This window comes from Sarcophilus harrisii, chromosome 1 (assembly GCF_902635505.1).
Source record: "Sarcophilus harrisii chromosome 1, mSarHar1.11, whole genome shotgun sequence".
Taxonomy (NCBI): Eukaryota; Metazoa; Chordata; class Mammalia; order Dasyuromorphia; family Dasyuridae; genus Sarcophilus; species Sarcophilus harrisii.
In genome coordinates this window covers 711,124,729-711,147,318 of record NC_045426.1, presented here as the reverse complement: position 1 = coordinate 711,147,318, position 22,590 = coordinate 711,124,729, and the positions used below count along the sequence as shown (strand labels likewise).

The following is a 22,590-nucleotide window of genomic DNA, read 5'->3' as shown; positions in this document are numbered from 1 at the left end:
ATTTTATCTAATATATTTATTGAAGGTCATCTCAATTCCATTACTAAAAAAAATAAAATGACAGAAAGAAAACTAAGAACAAAGTCACTTAGAACAAAAAGTCAGAAATTTCAAAAAAATCAGGGGAAAAGATATAAAGGAAGTAGATTCAGCATTAGATTAAACTATATTATGAAGTGAGAGCATTATTGATGGATAAAAAGGATAATTTTATCTTAAAGTTTTGTTGTATGAATAAAACCTATGTAGCCAAGAACAGAAGGAATCTAGAAGATGGTGTAGGTGTGGGGGTACTTTAATAAACAATCTCTCAAATTGGATTTGATTAGATTAGATTATTGCTGTGATATAAGAATTGATAAACTGGTTAACTTAGCAAAACATGGGAAAATTCAGACTTATGAAAGAATCTATTCACCTTCAGATAGAATGAGAAACAGGAGGAAATATGGTTTTACATATATACATATGTGTGTATATGTGTGTTTTTAGATACCTCTGTGTATGTGTGTGTGTGTGTGTGTAGTCTTCTTTAGGGATGGGAAGAGGAAAAAGAGGAAAAAATAAAGCAAAAAGTATATAATAGAGAAAAGAATACCAATAAGGAAGCAAATAAAAGTTGGGCAGCTTTGAAAACAATATGTAATGTTTATTATATAGGTTTTCTTGAAATGAAAATGTATTGTTTTATACTGAATCCTTTCTTATGGTCTGCTGTGTACATGGCAATTTTTTTTTCTCATTTTGTATTCAAGTTTGACATTTAAAAAAATTTACCCCCCAAAAAATCATATTGCTTTCACTAAATTGTTTACATTAATAAAAAATAAAGTACCATAGATGGAAGTCAAGGGGAAAAAAAGGAAAAATGGGGGAAACATGGATCAAGAATAATGAATGAGGTCAAGCCTTATACCCTATATAGGAGCTTCAAGCCCATTTATCATAAGTACTTTCTTCAAGTTTTAGAACAGGGAGGTACTGGACAAGATAATCACTAAATTCCACAGGGCTGGAATTTAGAAATCTGATTCTATTTTAACAGAAAATTGCTTATTACTGATGTAGAAATCATGTCTAAATTTGATATATTAAATAGGATTTTCAGCAGCTATCTAATCCAACCCATTGGCAAAGTGGAATCTGTGCTATTATATACTTCACAAGTGTGTTATTTTAGACCTCCAGTAAGAGAAAGCTCACTGCATGTTAAGGAAACTATTCTGGAAGGCTTGCATTGTTAGGAAGGCTTTCCTAACATCACATTTAAATTTGCCTCTTTGCATTGTTTGGTTCTCTCTTTTTAAGATCCAAATAAAGCTTAAGTTGGTGAAACTTTTCTATAAAAAGCAGAGGTGAAAAAATTGTTACTTAAGATATCCCTTCTCTGTGCCATATTTTTCCCACTTTGGCCTCTGACACACCTTTGACAATCTTTTCTCAGTAAATCAATAAGCATTCGTTATTTGCTATATACCAGGCTAAGCCTTGAGGATACAAACACAAGCAAAAAGAAAAGGTTCCTGACCACAAGGAGCTTACGTTCTAATGTAGGAAAGCAAAATATAGATGGGAAAGTGAAAGAAAAAAAAAAGCTGAAACTTGGATGGGGGAAGGAAATGTCAACTTGGGGTAATTGTACTGAAGTCTAGAGAAAGAGTAATGGCTGGTTTGGGCTTTCCCCCAATGGAAGTTCAATGAGATCATCAATAAAAAGAGTCACAAGAGAAAAAAAGTCCAAAGGCAAAATCATAGGGGAACATTCCCCTTACAGGGCTAAAAATCATAACAATAACCAGTAAAAGGGAGGAGGGAATCACATAAAATCATGAGAATCAAGTAAGTATACTGTGTCTAAAGACAAGGAGAGAGTATTCAAAAGGAGGTAGCAATTAATAGTGTCCAAGACTTCAGAGGGAAAGGGCTGAAAATATGGCTATTGAATGTTGTAATTAAAAAGTCCATGATGACTTTTAAGAGAGCAGACTCAGGTGAGTGGTTGGGAAGAATCAAACTACAAGCTATTGTAAAGATGGTGGTGGTGAGAAAGAAGAATTAGAGACAACATGTATAAGAAAATTTTTAAAGAATTTTGAAAGTAAAGAGTAGAAGGCACATGGTAAATGCAGGGAAAGTATAACTACATGAGAATGATGGGTTTCTGTTTTTGTTTTGGTATTGGGAGAATTGGGTTAAATCTGTGCATAGCTAGGAGTCAGTAAAGAGTAAAAAGATTGGGGAGAGGGAGGAAGAAGGTTAGAGAAAGAAAGAGACAGATAGCAAGAGAATGAGAGAGAAAGAGAGAGAGAGAGAGAGAGAGAGAGAGAGCGAGCGAGCAAGCATGTGTACTGGAGCAAAGATCTGGAGTAGTATGGAAATAATAAAATTAAAGGCACAAGCCAAAGATTCAGCCTTAGAATATCACAGATATTCTTCTATGATGAGAAGACAGTTTGGAGTGATAGCTTTGGGGATTTTAGAGGATGCAGTTATGAGATAGTCATATATTTTCTCCCTAAAGAATATGTTATACTGGCCTTAGCAATAAAGATTCGAGATATGGAAAGAGCTCTAAAAGGAAAGGACTGCTAGTACTTATCATACAAGGAGCATGTGTTTCCTTAAATGCATGCCTTACTGCTATTATATTCCAAGTTAGTGGTCACTATTCCCACAAACACACTCTAATTTTGTAAATTAGCATCCCCCAGGTTTTATATATATATAACCATTGTTCTTACTATTTTAATAAATACCTTTGCTATAGGTAAAAAAAAAAAATTGTTATATATTGTCTTCATAAGATTTAAAGAAATACATGTAGTATTAAGAAGAAAAAGGTTTGGAAATGAGACAGGAATTTGCTTCATTTATATGAATTTGCTTTTACATTCTTTAATATTAAGTGATTATGTGCTTTGGCTGAACTCTTGCTCATGCTACTTAAATGCAAAATCATTGCATTCACAAAATTTCCCTCCAGTATAATTCCTATATTTATTCTCAAGGAAGAACTTTCCATATTCATTACATTAAGTTTCCCCTAGTGCAAACCCACTCATATTGAGTAAGCAATCAGCTAATCTTGGAAGCCCTTTCCTCTTTCCTGAGTTTTGTGTTCGGCATGAATTATCTGATGTTTTCTAAGCTCTCTGTTTTGGCAAAAGGATTCCCCACATTCATTACATTCTTAAGGTTTCTCTCCAGTATGAATTTTCTGATGTTTGGCAAGAGGTGTTCTATGGCAGAAAGCCTTCCCACATTCTTTACACTGATAAGATTTCTCTCCAGTATGAATTTTCTGATGTTGAGTGAGATGTGTGCCTCGATGGAAGGCTTTCCCGCATTCGTTACATTTAAATGGTTTCTCTCCAGTATGAATTCTCTGATGTTCAGTAAGTCCTGAGCTCCAGCGGAAAGCCTGCCCACATTCATTACAGTTATATGGTTTCTCTCCAGTGTGAATTCTCTGATGTTGAGCAAGTGGTGCTCTCTGACGAAAGGCTTTCCCACATTCTTTACATGTATAAGGTTTCTCTCCAGTATGAATCCTCTGGTGTTCGGTAAGGTCTGTGCTCCACCGAAAGGCCTTCCCACATTCATTACAATTATAAGGTTTCTCCCCAGTATGAATTCTCTGGTGCTGAATAAGACTTCTTCTCTGGCGGAAGGTCTTCCCACATTCTTTACACTGAAAAGGTTTCTCTCCAGTGTGAACCCTCTCATGTTCATTAAGTTCTGTTATCCACCGGAAGGCCTTCCCACATAGAGTACATTCATAAGGTTTCTCTCCAGTATGAATTTTCTGATGTTGAGTCAGTTCTGTGCTCCGGGGGAAGGCCTTCCCACATTCCTTACATTCATAAGGTTTTTCTCCAGTGTGAATTCTCTGGTGTTCAATAAGACGTATTCTTTGGCGGAAGGCATTCCCACATTCTTTACACGTATAAGGTTTCTCTCCCGTGTGAATTCTCTGATGTTGAGTGAGTCCCGTTCTCCGGCAGAAAGTCTTCCCACATTCATTGCATTTATAAGGTTTCACTCCTGTATGAACTCTCTGATGACGAGTAAGTTCTGAGCTCCACCGGAAAGCTTTCCCACATGACTTACATTCATAAGGTTTCTCTCCTGTATGGATTCTCTGATGTTCAACAAGGCGTATCCTCTGCCGGAAGGCCTTTCCACATTCATTACATTTATAAGGTTTCTCTCCATTATGAATTTTTTGATGTTCATTAAGTCCCGTCTTCCGGCTAAAGGCCTTTCCACATTCATTACATTCATATGGTTTCTCTCCAGTGTGAATTCTCTGATGTCGAGTAAGTCCTGTCTTTTGACTGAAGACCTTTCCACATTCATTACATTCATTAGGCTTCTTTGTAGTAGAAATTCTTTGATGTTGAGTAAGGTTCATGTTATTAGGGAAGACCTTATTACATTCATTACCTCTAAATGGTTTTACTCCAGGATGTATTATATGATTGTCATTAAGGTCTGAATTACAATTAAAGAATTTCTCACATTCATTCAACTTAGAAAAAACCTTATTTGAGCAGTCAGTATTACATTTATTCAAGTGTGAACAGAATCTGCAGTTCTTTTTGTGAACATCACACTGATGGAGGGTCTTTTCAACAGATACTCTATGTTGAGGGAAAAGGATTGGTCCTATGTACAAACCTCTATTATATTTATTATATACATGTCCTGTCCCTTTTTTAGGACTTTTCTTTGGGGTGTTTTTAATTTTTCTTGATTGTTTCTCCTCACTTCCCTTTTCTAAGATGGCATTATATTCCCAGGCTTTTCCAAACTTGGAAAAAAAGAGACTATTCCTTGTGAATTTTTCTTGGAATGATTCTTCCATAGAGATGTCCATCTCTGGAGTTGACTCCATGGTTTCAGGTGTAGTATCCCAATCTAAAAGAAAATTTTAAAATGTAAATATTTTATTTCTTCTGTCTAACATTTAGGTCTATATTTTCTCTCCACCATTAACCAAAATTATTGTCACAAATACTTGTGAAGTCTTGTTGACTCTACCTCCACAAGATATCTTTGCATTGCTCTGACTATATCATTCTCTAACCTAGTGTAGGGTCTCATCACTTCTCACCAGGATTTCCTGGTGACAGCCTTATAACTGGTCTCAATTCCACCAGTCTATCTCATCTTTTTTCCCCATAGCATCTTTTATCACGCTATCAGAGTGGTATTTTGAAAGTACAAGTTGGACCATTTCACTCCCCAGCTCAAAAAATTCCCAAAGTTCCCTTTAATTTTCTAGAATCATATCCAAGTTACTGCTTGGCACCCAAAGTCCTTCACATTTCACATTATGTGGAACATATTATTACAGCAGCACAACCTTTTTAAAATGCTTACTAAGAAATGGACCAGAAAGTGGCTTGTAAGCTAATTGGATAGCTTTATCACAAATAATACATCAAAATATGTATTTTGTGTTAAGGGACATGTTAAAAAAGGACAATGAACAAATAAAGAAGGGAAGTAGAATGGCTATTGAGAAAGAACAACAAAGCAAGTTGGAAAAGAGCAAGTTAACTTTTCCTAAAAACACTCTTCATATCTGAGAATGGAGGTCCATATGAGTAAAGGGGTGTCAGGAAAGTTTTTCATTTCAGTGCAGATAAGCCAAAACAGCTCATCACCAACTGCTTCTGCTGATCTTCCCAGGCAGAGGGAGTCTGAAGATCTTCTGATCCAACATTCTCAAAATTAGTTCCCCTCAATGATTAGCTATAATGGTGTTGGTAATGACTCACCTAGATAGGGGGTTCTTGGAATATCATCTTCTGGCATCCAAGGTACTTTCCCTTGTTCCAACTGGCAAATCACACCTGGTTTGGAGACTGCCAGTCCTACCAGTGGAAAAAGGAAAGGTGTTAGGTTCAGTTCAGAATGTGAAGGGAAGAATCTCGGAGATACCAGATCACAAGATTGAGGGCTGGACCTCAATCTGCCTCCTTCCACTGGTACAAAACAAAACATGTTAACAAGTTCCCAATCCTGAGTCCACAAAAGAATGGATCATATCTATTTTCTGGATGAGAATCACCCTTTACTAAAGAATCCAAAGCATGTAGTGGCATGCCAGAGTGCACAGAACACTGGGTCTGAAGTCAGGAAAACCTGACTTATAATCCAACCTCAGACACTTATTACCTGTGTGACCTGGAGAAGTTACTTTAGACCTGCTTGCCTTAGTTCCCTCATCTGTACAAATGGGGGTAACAGAACCACTCTCCCAGGGGTAAATGAGATAACATTTGCACAATGCTTGGAAAACCTATACAAATAGTGTCACATAAATGCTAGCTATTAATGAAGGAAACAAAATCTTTCCAATGAGAAGAATAAGAAGCAAAGGGGAAGGCTGTTCTTACCCAAGCAGACCAGGTTCCTGTAGTTCTCCAGCATTACATCCCTGTACAATGCTTTCTGAGAAGAGTGCAGGTGCCCCCACTCCTCTGGGGTGAATTCCACAGCCACATCTTTGAATGTCACCAGTTCCTGAAATACCAAATATAGTTCTGCATTCCCAATTTCCCTTTTTTATGGACTTGGGAGGATGAATACAGTTGGTTTTTAACAGAATTACTAAATCTAATACCTGAGAGATGGACCCTCAGAGGCCTTAGAATCCCCTCTGCTCCTTCCCCAAAATGTGGGGCTGCAGATTCCTCCTGAAGACCTCCAAAGAAGCCCATTCTACTTTCAGAAAGCCCTCATTTTTAGGAATTTTATTCAGAGTCTGAACCCAAACTTAGCTCTTGGTAACTCCCCCTCCCCATTTTTTCTTGTTCTATCTCTAAAGACCAAACATTACCAACCTAATCTTTCTCCCGCATGTTGTTGTTTTCAGCTTTGTCTAACTGTCCCTGACTCCATTTGGGGTTTTCTTAGTAAAGATACCAGAATAACTTGCCATTTTCTTCTCCAGCTCATTTTATAGACAGAGTAAAGTGACTTGCCTGGGATCACATGGCCCATCAGTGTCGGAGGTTGGATTTGAATTCAGGAAGCCAGTCTTCCTGATTTCTAGCCCAGGGCTCTGGGCACTATGGCACACACCTCCCCATGCTGTGTCCTCCAAATGGCAGCTGGGCAAATACCTGGAAGGTGCGACCCTCCCGTCTTCAGGATTGAAAAGCCTCGCTCCTCAGGTGCCCTTTTTACTCTTGCTCCTCCAAGTGCCCTGTGCCTTCTGCTGGGCCTGTGCCACTTGAATGACTATGGGTGATGGCTGCAGTTCTTAGCTGTGGCCTGGGCAGATGGCAGTGAAACACCGGTTCCTTCTAGATGGCAGCCTTGGTAGGCAGCTTTTCTGAGGGCCCCATCCTAGGCTGTAGGCTTCTCTATTTAAAGTTCCTAGACTCCTGTTTCCTGAGGATTTGTTATCTCATTGCATCTTCTCTAACCTACTTTAGGGAAGGTAACTTTGAAGCCAAGAGCTTTTACTTCATAAAATCCATCTGGGAAAAAAGGTCAAGAATCCCAAGGGAAATCATGGCAATACACTGTTTGCCTCAGTTTCCTCATCTATAAAAGGAGCTGGAAAAGGAAATGGCACATCTCATCCACCCTAAGCTTCACTCTCAAGACCAAGGAATCCTTTCCTTTGCTCTAAAAGTTTGGTCAGGATGTAAATTCCCTGAGAACATGGATAATCATGCTTTACTATTTGTATACTCAGTGTTTAGCAAATAGTAAATATTTAACAAATGTTTCCTTGCTTTCTTCACTCAATCCACAAAACTAATTTGTACTGGTTAAAACAGAACATTCAATCACTGAAACAAAATGGTAGTGTTTAGTAAATCAAGACACCAGTGACTGGGTTAGGATTCTTTCACTAACAAAAAAGATGGCAAAATTGGAAAGTAATTTGGTGGAAATTAGGCTTAGACCAACACATCCCAACTCCTCCTGCCACCGAGTTAAAAATGAATACAAGACCTAAATATCAAAAGTTATGTCGTAAGTAAATTAAAGGAAAAGAGATAATTTTCATGATTATGGGGGGAGGGGGCAAATAGAAATTATCATAAAAGTAAAAAGGAATTTTTGAAATTCTGAATAAGCAAAATAAATGCAGTTAGGATTAAAAGGTAAATGGTTAACTGGGAGAAAATCTTTTAACAAAGAATCTTGGCTCTATCAATAAACTTTATTAAGCACCTACCACAAGACAAGACCCTGCCCTCCAGAACTCCCAGTCTACTGGAGGAGACAACACACAAATAAATAAATACAAAGTGAGCTCTACACAGAGCAGATGGGAAAGTTTAATGAAGGGAAGCACTGGAATTAAGAAGGGTTAAGAAAATCTTGCAGAATATGGAATTTTAGTTGGGATTTAAAGGAAGCTTCAGAGCTGAGGAGGAAACATCTGCAGGGGTAGAAGACATGTTCTTACAACAGCCAAGAGGCCAGTGCCCCTGGAGCAGAGTACCTATGGAAGAATGATAAGGGATAAAGAGTCTAGAGAGCTGGAGGGAGGGAGGTCATAAAGGGCCATAGGGCCACCACAGTTTAGAGAGTAGGGGTGAGATCAGAAGACCTGTGCTATAAGAAAATCCCTTTTGTGGAAGATGGGCTGAATCAGGGAGAGATTCAGAGCAACCACGTATGTGTTGTGTTTCCCTATTTGAACGTAAGCTTCTTGTAGGCAGGGACTGTCTCACTTGTATTCCTGTCTTGGGTGTTTAAGGCAATGGGTAGTGCTTAATATGTTTAATGAATGCATTGTCATTCTTTGATCCTATGAATGTAAGGAATTTAGAAAGATTGAGGACAGACTTCTTTCAAATTAAGAAGAGCAAAGAAAGCAGAATTAATATACAATGATAAAAATGCAGTCTAATGGTATAAAGGAAAACAACTCTCAGAGACTTCTGAATTCAAACTAATTCAATGGTGAACCACAATTCCACAGGATGGAGGATGACCGACCATGGTAGAGAAGAAAGAAACACTGATAGACTTGCCTGAGGTACTCACTACTTTGGCTTAACCAATCTCTTTGCTAGAATGAAGAGTTTAACTAATTGGGTTAGAGATGGAAGGAAAGGGAGATGCTGGGGACTGACAGTGATGTTCAAAAAACCTGAAACACCTGGAGTGAAACAAGGTTGCCCACTATCACCGTTACTATTTAATATTGTATTAGAAACGCTAGCTATAGCAATAAGAGCTGAGAAAGAGATTAAAGGAATAAGAATAGGCAATGAGGAAGCCAAATTATCACTCTTTGCCGATGACATGATGGTATACTTAGAGAACCCCAGAGATTCTGCTAAAAAGTTATTAGAAATAATCCACAACTTTAGCAAAGTTGCTGGTTATAAAATAAACCCACATAAGTCATCAGCATTCTTATATATCACTAACAAAATCCAACAGTCAGAGTTACAAAGAGAAATTCCATTTAAAGTAACTACTGATAATATAAAATATTTAGGAATCTATCTGCCAAGGGAAAATCAGAAACTTTATGAGCAAAATTACAGACCACTTTTCACACAAATTAAGTCTGATCTAACCAATTGGAAAAATATTAAATGCTCTTGGATAGGGCGAGCAAATATAATAAAGATGACAATATTACCTAAACTAATCTATTTATTTAGCGCTATACCAATCAGACTCCCAAAAAACTATTTTAATGACCTAGAAAAAATAACAACAAAGTTCATATGGAAAAACAAAAGGTCAAGAATTTCAAGGGAATTAATGAAAAAAAAATCAAATGATGGTGGCTTAGCTGTACCAGATCTAAAATTATATTATAGAGCAGCAGTTACCAAAACTATTTGGTATTGGCTAAGGAATAGATTAGTTGATCAGTGGAATAGATTAGGTTCAAGGGATAAAACAGTCAACAAATATAGCAACCTAGTCTTTGACAAACCCAAAGATCCCAGCTTTTGGGATAAGAACTTACTGTTTGATAAAAATTGCTGGGAAAATTGGAAACTAATATGGCAGAAACTAGGCATTGATCCATACTTAACGCCGTACACCAAGATAAGGTCAAAATGGGTTCATGACCTAGGCATAAAGAATGAAATTATTAATAAATTAGAGGAACATAGGATAGTTTACCTCTCAGACCTGTGGAAGGGGAAGGTCTTTATGACCAAAGCAGAACTAGAGATCATTACTGATCACAAAATAGAAAATTTCGATTATACCAAACTGAAAAGTTTTTGTACAAACAAAACTAATGCAGACAAGATTAGAAGGGAAGCAATAAACTGGGAAAATATTTTTACAGTCAAAGGTTCTGATAAAGGCCTCATTTCCAAAATATATAGAGAATTAACTCTAATTTATAAAAAATCAAGCCATTCTCCAATTGAAAAATGGTCAAAGGATATGAACAGACAATTCTCAGATGAAGAAATTGAAACTATTTCTAGTCATATGAAAAGATGCTCCAAGTCATTATTAATCAGAGAAATGCAAATTAAGACAACTCTAAGATACCACTACACACCTGTCAGATTGGCTAAGATGACAGGAAAAAATAATGATGATTGTTGGAGGGGATGTGGGAAAACTGGGACATTGATTCATTGTTGGTGGAGTTGTGAACGAATCCAACCATTTTGGAGAGTAGTTTGGAACTATGCTCAAAAAGTTATCAAACTGTGCATACCCTTTGATCCAGCAGTGTTACTACTGGGATTATATCCCAAAGAGATTATAAAGAAGGGAAAGGGACCTGTATGTGCACGAATGTTTGTGGCAGCCCTTTTTGTAGTGGCTAGAAACTGGAAACTGAATGGATGTCCATCAGTTGGAGAATGGCTGAATAAATTGTGGTATATGAAAATTATGGAATATTACTGTTCTGTAAGAAATGACCAACAGGATGATTTCAAGAAAGGCCTGGAGAGACTTACACGAACTGATGCTGAGTGAAATGAGCAGGACCAGGGGATCATTATATACTTCAACAACAATACTAGATGATGACTAGTCCTGATGGATCAGGCCATCCTCAGCAACAAGATCAACCAAATCATTTCTAATGGAGCAGTAATGAACTGAACTAACTATACCCAGAAAAAGAACTCTGGGAGATGACTAAAAACCATTGAATTCCCAGTCCCTATATTTATGCACACCTGCATCTTTGATTTCCTTCACAAGCTAATTGTACAATAATTCAGAGTCTGATTCTTTTTGTACAGCAAAATAATGTTTTGGTCATGTATACTTATTGTGTATCTAAGTTATATTTTAATATATTTAACATCTACTGGTCATCCTGCCATTTAGGGGAGGGGGTGGGGGGGGGGTAAGAGGTGAAAAATTGGAACAAGAGGTTTGGCAATTGTTAATGCTGTAAAGTTACCCATGTATATATCCTGTAAATTAAAGGCTATTAAATAAATAAAAAAAAAAAACCTGAAACACATTTGAAAATAAATTCTAAAAAAAGAAATACAATAAAATATGGAGAGTTGAACTAAATCTATGAGTCTTTGAAAGACCGAGTTTATTGGGTTATTGGAAATGGAAAAGACATGTATATAAAGTGAAAACCAAGATTTTTATTTCAGGAAACAGGAAACTCTCACATACTTGGTGATCCCTGGAGGGCAAGAGCACAGGAGCCATTGTGTTCACCTCAGCAGAGTTCTCCCAAGTTGGACCTAGGGAGAAAAAGGACACCGTGAGCAGGACTGGCACTTCCTTGATTTGTCCAGAGCTCGGACCCAGAAACGCTCACATACCAACCTGCTGAGACACAGAGCAGAGGGAGCTTGTGAGCTATTCCCAAAATATAATTGAATTCAATAACAATTGAATCAGTAAGTGCCTTCTATGTGCAAGGGCATGTAGGGGAAATAAGGACCGAAATGAACAAAATCCTCGTTTCAAGAAGCTTACGTGCACAAAGTAGACACTAGACAGCTTGTGGAAGGAGAGAGCACTGACCAGTGGGAGTGAGAGGAAGGGGTGCCTGAGGAGCAGACATCCAAAGGGCATTCCAGGCCCTGAGGGTGTGGGCACCTGTGGGAAAACCTGGAGACAGAAGGCCATATTTAGGAAGGGGGAGTAGCTGGGTCTGAAATCTGTGGGAAGCTCCTCTCTGTGCAGGTTACATTTATAGAAAGAAAATCCCAACTGAGTCTTAGCTGACAACACTGGGCAATAGCTTAGATTGGTAACGAGTAATGATGGGAATTAAGTCTGGATCGACTAGAGCTAAAGTGAGACCGGCCTTCTGCACCAGGCTGAGACACTTGTGCTTCACGTACATGCGAGCAGGGGAGAGACTCACACTTTCAAAGTCATTTTGAAGACGGGTCGGGGAAGGCAATAACATAGAGGAGAGGCTATGGAGGCACTTCCCTGGGCATCCCTCAGGGGCACACCCTGGTACTGGATGCCAGGCCTTAACTGCTCCCACCTGCATGCCCATCCATTCCCAAGTCTAGATTAGAATGCCACCATCTCTCGTCCTTTCCACTCTATTTAACCATTTCTTGTGTACTACTGCAATCACCAACTGGTTTCTCTATCTCAAGTCTCTTCCTTGCTCCTCCATACTCCAACCAACTGCCAAAGGGCCCTTTCTAAAGGGCTCACCACATCGATCCCATCTAAAAACATTCCAGTGGTTCTCCAGCATCTCTAAGATAAAACCCACTTTTTCCTCACATGTGCCTTGTAGAATCTTGAGCTTCCTTCAAAGCTAAGCTCCCTACTTTTTTTTTTTTAATGATCCCTTCTTTACCCCCTGCTCCAAATATCTCAGTTACTTTTAGCATACAAATTTAATTTACTTAATTTGGAGATTAAATCTTTCTAGCTTGCCCAGGCTAGAAGTTACTACTTACAAGTCCAATCCCAAAATAACTAGCGTGGAAGCTTTTAACATACTCCATTTCCTGGCTGGGTAATCTGACCCCTCCTGGAGCAGCGTGGTGGCTCTCCACATCTAGAGACTCACCACACTGAGTCTGGACTTCATGTGGATCCCCCCCTCTGCCTTAGCAGAAGCTCCTGAAGCTCCAAACTCCCAAACTCAAGGGATCCACCAGCTTCAGCCTCCCCATCTCCCTGCTAGAAACTATTATAAACAACTTTGAGTTTGAGTTTGACAGCTAGGAGCAAGATGGCTAGAGCACCAGATGTGAGTAGGGAAAAGATAAGACCAGACACTGGGTGATTGTGGACTGGTCACTTCACCTCAATTTCCTCATCTGTAAAGTAAGCTGGAGAAGTAAATGGCTGACTGCTCCAGCATCTCTGCCAAGAAACTCCAAATAAGGTTACAAAGAGTCAGAACACAACTGAACAACAATTTTGAGCTTAGTGATACGTCTACATGGTATTTCCATTGATAGAATATAAATGGCAGGGACTGTTGGATTTTTGTCTTTTGCCTTAAGCACATTGGTTGGCTTAGTAGGTATTTCATAGATGATTATTGTTATTTCTGGCATGATGATAAATAGACGGCTTCTGTAGTCAGAGAACTATTTCTAAATCTATGGGTCCAAGATTTTGTTATTGATTGGTCATAGAGGGAAAGGAATGAGACAGGGCTAGAGTTGCTTTAAGGTTGGAAATCTTCTGAATGGGAAAATGATAATGTGCTCAACAGAAATAGTCATATTTGTAGAAAAAGAGTTTCTGGAGAGAAGATAATGACTTTGGGTTTGGAAAGGAAGATGACAAAAGGGAAGGGGGAATGTGTAAAGGAAAGGAAGGAGAAGAGAAAAGGAAGAGTAAGAGAGATGGAAACACAGACTGTTAAGACTTGGAAAGGATTCCAGAGGGTCTCTGGAGAATATAGGAAAGGGAGAAAGGAGGAAGAAGACAGGAAGGGATAGGACAGGGCGGATGGGAGAAGAGGATTGGCTGGTGTGGTCAGATGAAGGAGGATGGATAAAGGGGAAGGACTAGAAGAAAGACATTAGGGAGAGGAGGGGGCAAAGCAGGTGGGGAGAGAGGTAAGAGACTGGAGAGGAGGCTGGGGAAGGAAGGGAACAGGACAAAGAAGAATAGTGGGAAGATGGGAGAGGGTGTTAAAAAAAAGAAGGGGCAAAAGGAATAAGTGGAAGAGGAAATGAACTGGGCAGAGCCCGAGAGAGGACAAGAAAAAGCCAAGAAAGAGGGGGGACAAGAAAAGGAAGAAAAGGGGAGGATAAAGGAGAAGAAAGGACAGTGGAAGATGGGATCTCAAGACCAGAACACTGAGCTGCGTCTATTAATGAAACAAGCAGAGCAGTCAGATGTCCTTTCACGGGAATCCAGAAATTGACCTCAAAAGCACAAGGAGTGGTGGGGATGAGGAGTGAACCCCACTTTTTAGAATCTTCTGCACGGGTTTTTATTTGAGAAATCAATATGGGTCAACAAGTGCTGACAGAGCCCCCTACCTGTCCCCACCCCCCTTACACTCTCCTTCCGCTTTACTGCTCTTGTGTCCTTGTCAGCCCAGGAACACTGGCTGTTCTTCATGCTGGGAACGCTTTCCCTACTGGCTTCTCTCAAGAACCAGCTAAATCCCACCTTCCTGTTGTCTTTCCCATAGGACTGTAAACTCCTGGGGTGCAGGGACTTTTGTGTTTCTTTCTCTAGTACTGGAAAACATCGCCTCGCACACAGAAGGCACTTAATAAATGTTTCATCATTCTGCATTGTGCTTGTCCGCAGGCGTTTCCTGTTGTCTCTCCCACCGAGCACGGGCTGAGCTGGCTCTTGTATTTCTCTGTGTCGCCAGTACTTGATCCGATGCCTGGTACTCGTAAGCGCTTAATAAATGTTTTGTGATTGGTTAGAACATGGGAGGAGGGATGGGGACTGCATCACGGCAGGAAGCTTCAGGACCCAGAAGAACTGCCTCGGGGTACCAAAGTTAGCCTCCTTTTCATTGGCCCCAAAGTCAGATACTAGGTATCAGTTACAAAGGAGCACGAGCGTCGTGACGTCAGCGGTGACGTCATGAGACCGGGGGGAGGGGAGAAGGCGGAGAAATGAGCGTGGAAGAGCAACAGTCACTTCTGATTGGATGAGGCGTTTAGCCCGCCTCCCCATCTGTCCAATGGAAGCGGCAAGCAGACAACGCCCGCAAGCACGCCGCCCGCCTTGTCCCCCGCACCTTTCTATATAGCGGGAGGAAAGCTGGGAAACTTGGCGCCCGAGGCTGCACCGGGACCTACCTCGCTCTCCAGCGGGGTCAGCCCTAGGCCAGTCCCGGAGCCCTCACTAAGGAGAGGCCTGAGAAGAGTCCAGGTAGTCGAGAGCGATGCGAGATCCGGAAGTGGCTAACTTCCGGTGCCAACCAGGAGGCTAGGAAGGGAAGTTACGAAAGGGAAGGGGGCGGGGCCATGGTAAGCACTTCCTTCTGGACGGCAAAGCCTTCTGGGAAACCTAGTTGGACGGGTACAGATTTGTGAGCATGCGCCGAAGTCCGGAGAGATGGGCGGGGCCATCCCCCGGGATCTCTCCCCGTCTCCTGCAGCCTCCACGTGGGGGCTCTGGCCCTCCTTCTGATGAGGTGTGAGAATGCGGCAGTTCTGAGTCGTTCTGAGTCATCCTAAGGGAACATCCACGACCCTGGAGGTCAGAAAACAATCTGGGGGTCAGGGAGCTGTGGAACGCCCTGGTGGGAACTACCCCACCTCTGACATGATCAATAAAAACAACAACAAAGCTTGCAGCCGGTGTTTCCGAAAGAGGCCTCATTTCTCAAAAATATACAGAACTGAGTCAAATTTCTAAGAATATAAATCATTTAAAACTGATAAAAGGTGAAGAAATATTCTAAATCACTTGATCAGAGAAATGCAAATTAAAACAACTCTTGAAGCATCATCCTGAACCCATGACAGCAAAGGAGAATAATCAATGGAGAGGCTGTGGGAAAATTGGGGCAGTTATGTACTCTTGATGGAGTTGTGAACTGATCCAACCATTCTGGAGAGCAATTTGGGGCTATGTCCAAAGGACATTACCCTTTGATCCCTCAATAGTGATGAGGTTAGTGGCGGTCAGAGAGTTGTTAAAAATCCCCTTCTAGTTGAAGCAGGCTCTTCATGAAAGAATTCATGAACCCGAAATATTAATTGGCAAAAATGGAAGGTTATTGTTGGATAGGAAGCCAGTTTTGCTAAGAGACTGACTTCTTGAAAAAAATAAATTGATTTCCCCCCTCCTTTCACCTCCCCTCATCTTGTCTCCCCTATCGATGAGTTAAAACCTGTGCCTACCCTTCCTCTATCCACCCCAGCCCCCTAGAACACTTGTATTATATTGTTTGAGGTTCGTGCTGCAGTAACAGACAGTATTTAATTGCACATACAGATGTTTGCTGAGTATGCTCACTGTAAATTTTATTTAATCTGGGTTTTTTTTGTTTGTTTTGGGGGGTTGTTTGGGGGTTTTATTTTATTTTTTGTCTTGTTTTTTAATATAAAAGAAAATCATCTGTCCCTGGGGAAAAAAAAGATTGAGTTCTTTAGTGGCAAAGTCCTATTAGGGAAATGGAGGCTGGCACTGAGAAGAGATCTCAGCAGGCAGGATCCTAGAAGCAGAGCAAGCTGCTTTGGACTTTCTGCAAAGAGTTCAGAAATTGCCCTTTAAAAAGGAGTCTTGAGGCTTCAGGTTTCAGGCTGAAAAGAAAGTCAAAGTTCCCATGCTTATTGGTATCTGGCCCAAATATCCAATTGTTGATTTTGACCAAGATTTCTAATTGAACCCCCAAATGATAAATTATCTGGGAAGATATGCTTTCCCAGGAGGGCCTGAGACTCAAAAGGGAACACAGTTTCAGAAGGATAATTTTAAGGGAACACAGTACACTCCCTCTTTAGTACCATTAAGAGGATGGAATCCTAAAGAGATCATAAAAAAAAGAAAAGGCCTTACCCTACATGTACAAAAATATAGCAATTCTTTGTGTGGTGGCAAAAAAATGGGAATTGGGAGGATGTCCATCAATTGGGAAATGGCTGAACAAGCTGTGGTATATGAATGTAATGGAATACTGCTATGCAATAAGAAATGATGAGCTGGAGGTTTCAGAAAAAACTTAAGTGACATGTATGAACTGATACAAAGTGAAATGAGCAGAATCAAGAAAACATTGGACACAGTAACAGCAACACTGTGTGATAATCAAGTATAAATGATTTAACTTCTCAGCAATTACAATAATTCAAGACAATTACAAAGGACTCATGAGGCAAAATACTATCCACATCCAGAGAAAGAACTGTTATAGTCTACAGGTCAAAGCATAGTAGTTTCACTTTATTATTTTTGTGGGTTTTTTCCCCTTTTGGTCCGATTCTTCTTTCACAACTATGATTAATATAATATAGAAATTTATTTTACTTTTTTCATCATATGTAGGCCTTATAATTACAGAGTCAAAAGAAGTAAAGTTAAAATATATTTTAAAAAATCATAACGTGGGCTGTATCCATGGCTCTTTGGAGATCACAGTAGCCATCCCAAATAAAGGAGTTCCCAGAACAATTCAGGGACTTAACTACTCCCACAGAAGTTGCAAGTAAATCCCTGATTTCTTTTTTTTTTTTAATTTCCTTTCTTTTTCTATTGATAGGCTAAACATTCCCTATCTTCTTTGCCACACAAAGTTCCTGGGAAAAAAATTTTTAAGTCAGTCAATGAAGTTTAGAACTGGGATTAGTTGGTGCAACAGCTTTACTCTTCTCCAGTTTTTGACCCTTCAACCTGCCTTCTGAATATATCTCTGCAAGGCTGACGTTGTCTGGGCAGTATGGAAATCACGCATCCTTGAGAACTGTTTATTATTTTAATAGCTTTTATTTTTCCAAATACATGTAGATAGTTTTCAATATTCACTTTTGCAAAAGCTTGTGTTCTAATTTTTTTCTCTCCTTTCCTCCCTCTACCCCTTCCTATAGATAGCAAGCAATTCAATATAGGTTGAATATATGCAATTCTTCTAACCATGGAAATATTTTTTACACAATTGCATACATAGAACCTATATCAAATTGCTTACCATTTTAGGAAAAAGGGAGGACAAAAAGGGAGGGAGAAAATGAATGTTAAAAATTGTCTTTGCCTATAATGGGAAAAAAAAAAACCCTATTTTTAAAAAAGTTATTCCACTTTAGAGGTGGTGAATTTGGACCTGATTTCATCTGTGAGGGGAGTTGCTGATGGGAAAACTTTGTCTTCCAGTAGAGATGCGAGAGAAAGACCTAATTCTTATTAAACACTATCTTTGTGACCTGAGAAAGCTGCTTAAGCTCTGATTGCCTCAGTTTTCTTTTTCTTTTCTTTATTAAAGCTTTATATTTTTCAAAACATATGTGTGGACAATTATTCAATACACCTCTCTCTGGGTGTAGATGGCTCCCTTCATCACTAAATAATTGGAACTGGAAAACTTTAAGTTTTCTTAAGTGTAAAATGGCAATACTAACAACACCTACCTTCTAGGATTGGTGTGAGGATCAAATGAAATAATACTTGTAAAAACTGCTTACCACATTTCCTGGCATATAGTTGGCACTATACAATATGGATACTGGAATATTTAGGGAAGACTAGCACATCTGGTGGGAGGGCTGCTTTCCACTTTTATCCAACTCTCACCTTTGGCTCCAAGAAGCTGAAGTGTGCATAACATCCACACCCCAGTAAGCCATTTTGGAAAATGGCTAAATCAGATTGAGGGTAACCTATGGGCCTAAATTCATCAGTGAATTTAGGGGGTGTTTACCCAAGTAACTGAAGCCTTCCCCTGGTAGAATGGGCGAATGAGAACAATTTGTTCCAATAGCCATGAAGACAATTTAAGGGTGTTGTAGAGAAGTTAGTGTGTAATTAAATACTGTATCCTGGGCCATCAGCATTCATCCTAACTTTCCAATGATTCTGGGTGAATTAGGTCAAATGACTTCACACAACTCTGCCTCACTTAAATCCAGTTTATGCAATTTTACCATATTTACCTGCTTCAAAGTCCCATGGCAACATGCAAGTAACGAAGCAGCAGGTGTGGATATCCTGGAAGTTGTAGTCAAATCCTGCAAACAATCTAGGAAATAGGGTCATCTTCTCACTGGACTGAAGCAGCAATGGGATTCAGCAGTCCCCCAGGTGTCAGAGTAACTTTTTTAAAGGACTGCACAGTTCACTTTCTGGTGTGAGGAAGGGGCTAAAAATTGTCTGCTTTACTGAACCCTGACCTGCTTATTTTGTTGGTAGGGATCCCACCTTGAAGTAGAAACACACACAAAAATATGTACAAAAACTTTTGTGAAGATGATTCCACTCACCTTTAGTACATGGAATGTTTGCACACCTATGGACAACAAGAGATCCAATAAATCCAAAAGATGGACAGCTCTTATTGTGAGAGAACTCAGCAAGTATCATATCCAAATAGCAGCTCTGAGTAAAACAAGGCTAGCAAACAAAGGCTGGCTTACCAGAGTTGGAGCTGAATACCCATTTTTCTGGAATGGCTACAGTCATGGAGATTGTCATGAAGCTGGTGTTGGTTTTAAAATCAAACTAATTTAGTCAACAAGCTTGTCCACCTCCCTAAAAGACTGAATGACAAGCTCATGACATTGCGATTCCACTTTCAGGAAAGTGTCCTGCCACCATCATCTTGCATGTGCTCCCACCATGATGAACCCTGATAAAGCCAAAGAAAATTTTTATGAAAACTTGGGTATCCTCGTCACGAATATGCCCAAAGAGAACAAGTTTGTAATTTTGGGTGACTTGAATGCCAGATCAGGCATGGACAATGAGAGACAGTATGGAGTTAAAAACAGCAACAGCAATGATTACTACTACTGCAGACTTGTGAATCCCATGACCTTTTTATCACCAATACTATCTTCTGTTCACTTAAACGCAATAAAACTTCGCGGGTGCACCCTCACAGCAAACATTGGCATTTAATAGATTAAATCATTATACGAAGAAGAGGCAGACAGGATGTGAGAGTGACAAAGGCAATGTGCAGCGCAGAGTGCTGCACTGATCACAGACCTATTCTCTTCAAGTTAAATATTCCCATTCAGCCAAGGCAATAGGCCCTAAGGAATCAAAAAAACTAAATGTTAAAAAACATTAAATTGTTAATGGACCATCAATGGATGTGCTAGTCTTCCCTAAATATTCCAGTATCCATATTGTATAGTGCCAACTATATGCTAGGAACTGTGGTAAGCAGTATTTACAAGTATTATCTCATTTGATCCTCACACCAATCCTAGAAGGTAGGTGCTGTTAGTATTGCCATTTTACATTTAAGAGAGAAGTGTATTGAATAATTGTACACTTCTCCAAGTGTAAACAGTTTGTTGCTAACTTGATGGGAAAGTTATATGCACAGTTGGCAACAGTGGAGCAGAAAAGGCATGGATAGCTTTCAGAGATTTGGTGTACAGCTCTGCATTTGTTCATGAGTCAGAACACTTGAAAATGTCAAGATTGGCTCAGTGAAAATGATGAGGAAATTCAGAAGCTGCTAAATGAAAAAAGGAGAACCCCACAGGGTTTGCCAGCAGTTCATCAGTATCCATCTCAAAGAAGGCAGCATTCAATTCCATCAAAAATAAAATACAAGTCAAGTCAAGCTTAGAGAGATGTAAGGTTCTATGCTCAGTAAGAAAGCAGATGAAATTCAGTTTTATAGTGATAGTAACAATCCAAATCACCTTTGTGATACCAAGGCTATTTATAGGCCAAAGATCTATGGTACATCTGAATTACTCAGTGCTGATGGTGGCATAGTGATTAGTGATTGGGGCATGTTCCTGGACAGATGGGCTGAACACTTCCAGAGTGTTCTCAACAGACCATCATCAATCAATACTGAAGCCACCAGCTATACACCTCAGGTAGAAGTCAATCCCTTTTTAGTCAAACATCCAACTGAAAAAGAGGGCTTTTAAATTTTTTTTAAAATTTTATTATTATTATTATTTTTATTATAGTTTTTTATTTACAAGTTACATGCATGGGTAGTTTTTCAGCATTGACAATTGCCAAACCTTTTTTGTTCCAATTTTCCCCCTCCTTGCCCCCCTCCCCTGCCCAAGATGGCAGGCTGACCAATACATTTTAAATATGTTAAAGTATAAATTAAATACAATATAAGTATGCATGTCCAAACAGTTATTTTGCTGTACAAAAAGAATCAGATTCTGAAATAGTGTACAATTAGCCTGTGAAGGAAATCAAAAATGCAGGCAGACAAAAATATAGGGATTGGGGATTCTATATAATAGTTCTTAGTCATCTCCCAGAGTTCTTTGATTGGGCGTAGCTGGTTCAATTCATTACTGCTCCATTGAACTGATTTGTTTATCTCACTGCTGAAGATATCCAGGTCCATCAGAATTGATCATCATATAGTACTGTGTTGAAGTATATAATGATCCCCTGGTCCTGCTCATTTCACTCAGCATCAGTTCATGTAATTCTCTCCAGGCCTGAAAAAGAGGTTTTGAAAGCTTTCAAGGCATTCATGATAAGCCTTATGTGGGTGGGGAGGGAAACAATTTTCTTTTTTTTTTTTATAATAGTTTTTTATTTTCAAAATCATGCAAAGATAGTTTTCAACATTCACTCCTGCAAAATCTTATGGTCCCAATTTTTCTCCCTCTTTTCCCCCACCCCTCCCTTAGATGGCAAGTAATCCAATATAGGTTAAACATGTGCAATTCTTCTATACGTAGTTCCACAATTATGATGCTGCACAAAAAAATTCTGATCAAAAAAGAAAAAAAAGTAACCAAAAAAGGTGAAAATACTATATTGTGATGCACATTCAGTCCCCACAGTCCTCTCTCTAGATGCAGAAGGCTCTCTCCATCACAAGTCTATTGGAATTGGCCTGAATTGTTGAAAAGAGCCACGTCCAACACTATTGATCATCACATAATCTTGTTGTTGCATCTTCTTTGTTTTGCTCACTTCACTCAGCATCAATTCATATAATTCTCTCCAGGCCTTTCTGAAATCATCCTGCTGATTGTTTCTTATAGAACAATAATATTCCCTAACATTCATATACCATAACTTATTCAGCCATTCCCCAACTGATGGGCATCCATTCAGTTTCCAGTTCCTGAGCACTACAAAAAGCACTGCAAATATTTTTGCATATATGGGTCCTTTTCCCTTTTTTTTTTAAAGTTTTAAAATTTTTTTAGTTGTATTTTTATGGATACAGGCCCAGTAGTGACACTGCTGTATCAAAGGATAGACACAATTTGATGGCCTTTTAGGCAGAGTTCCATATTGCTCTCTGGAATGGTTGAATCAGTTCACAACTCTACCAACAAGGTATTAGTGTCCCAATTTTCTCATATGCCCTCCAATATTCATCATTATCTTTTCCTGTCATCTTAGCTAATCTGAGAGATGTGTAGAGGTACCTCAGAGTTGTTTTAATTTGCAGTTCTCTGATCAGTAGTAATTTAGAACATTTTTTCATATGATTAGAAATGATTTTAATTTCATCTGAAAATTGTCTGTTCATATCCTTTAACCATTTATCAATTGGTGAATGGCTTG

The 22,590-nt window shown here is 39.3% G+C and overlaps 1 protein-coding gene across 1 annotated transcript; it reads right to left on the bottom strand.

The window, feature by feature from the left end:
- Window positions 1-2,327: 2,327 nt before the first annotated feature.
- Window positions 2,328-15,344, bottom strand: LOC100925069 (zinc finger protein 883). Its single transcript, XM_031949009.1, has 5 exons — window positions 14,560-15,344; window positions 11,617-11,687; window positions 6,408-6,534; window positions 5,787-5,882; window positions 2,328-4,920 (listed from the first exon to the last, which is right to left on the bottom strand). The coding sequence occupies exons 1-5, from the start codon at window positions 14,639-14,641 to the stop codon at window positions 3,191-3,193; spliced, it is 2,106 nt and encodes a 701-aa protein (XP_031804869.1). The 5' UTR covers window positions 14,642-15,344; the 3' UTR covers window positions 2,328-3,190.
- Window positions 15,345-22,590: the final 7,246 nt, after the last annotated feature.

What these genes read in the sequence shown, in the direction of transcription:
- LOC100925069 (XM_031949009.1), bottom strand. Translation starts at nt 14,641, where the DNA reads ATGTTTTCCAGTACTAGAGAAAGAAACACAAAAGTCCCTGCACCCCAG. An exon ending in ATGGGAAAGACAACAGGAAG is followed by an intron (nt 11,688 to 14,559) that starts GTGGGATTTAGC and finishes TTTTCTCCCTAG; the next exon opens with GTCCAACTTGGGAGAACTCT. An exon ending in TGCCCTCCAGGGATCACCAA is followed by an intron (nt 6,535 to 11,616) that starts GTATGTGAGAGT and finishes TTGGTATTTCAG; the next exon opens with GAACTGGTGACATTCAAAGA.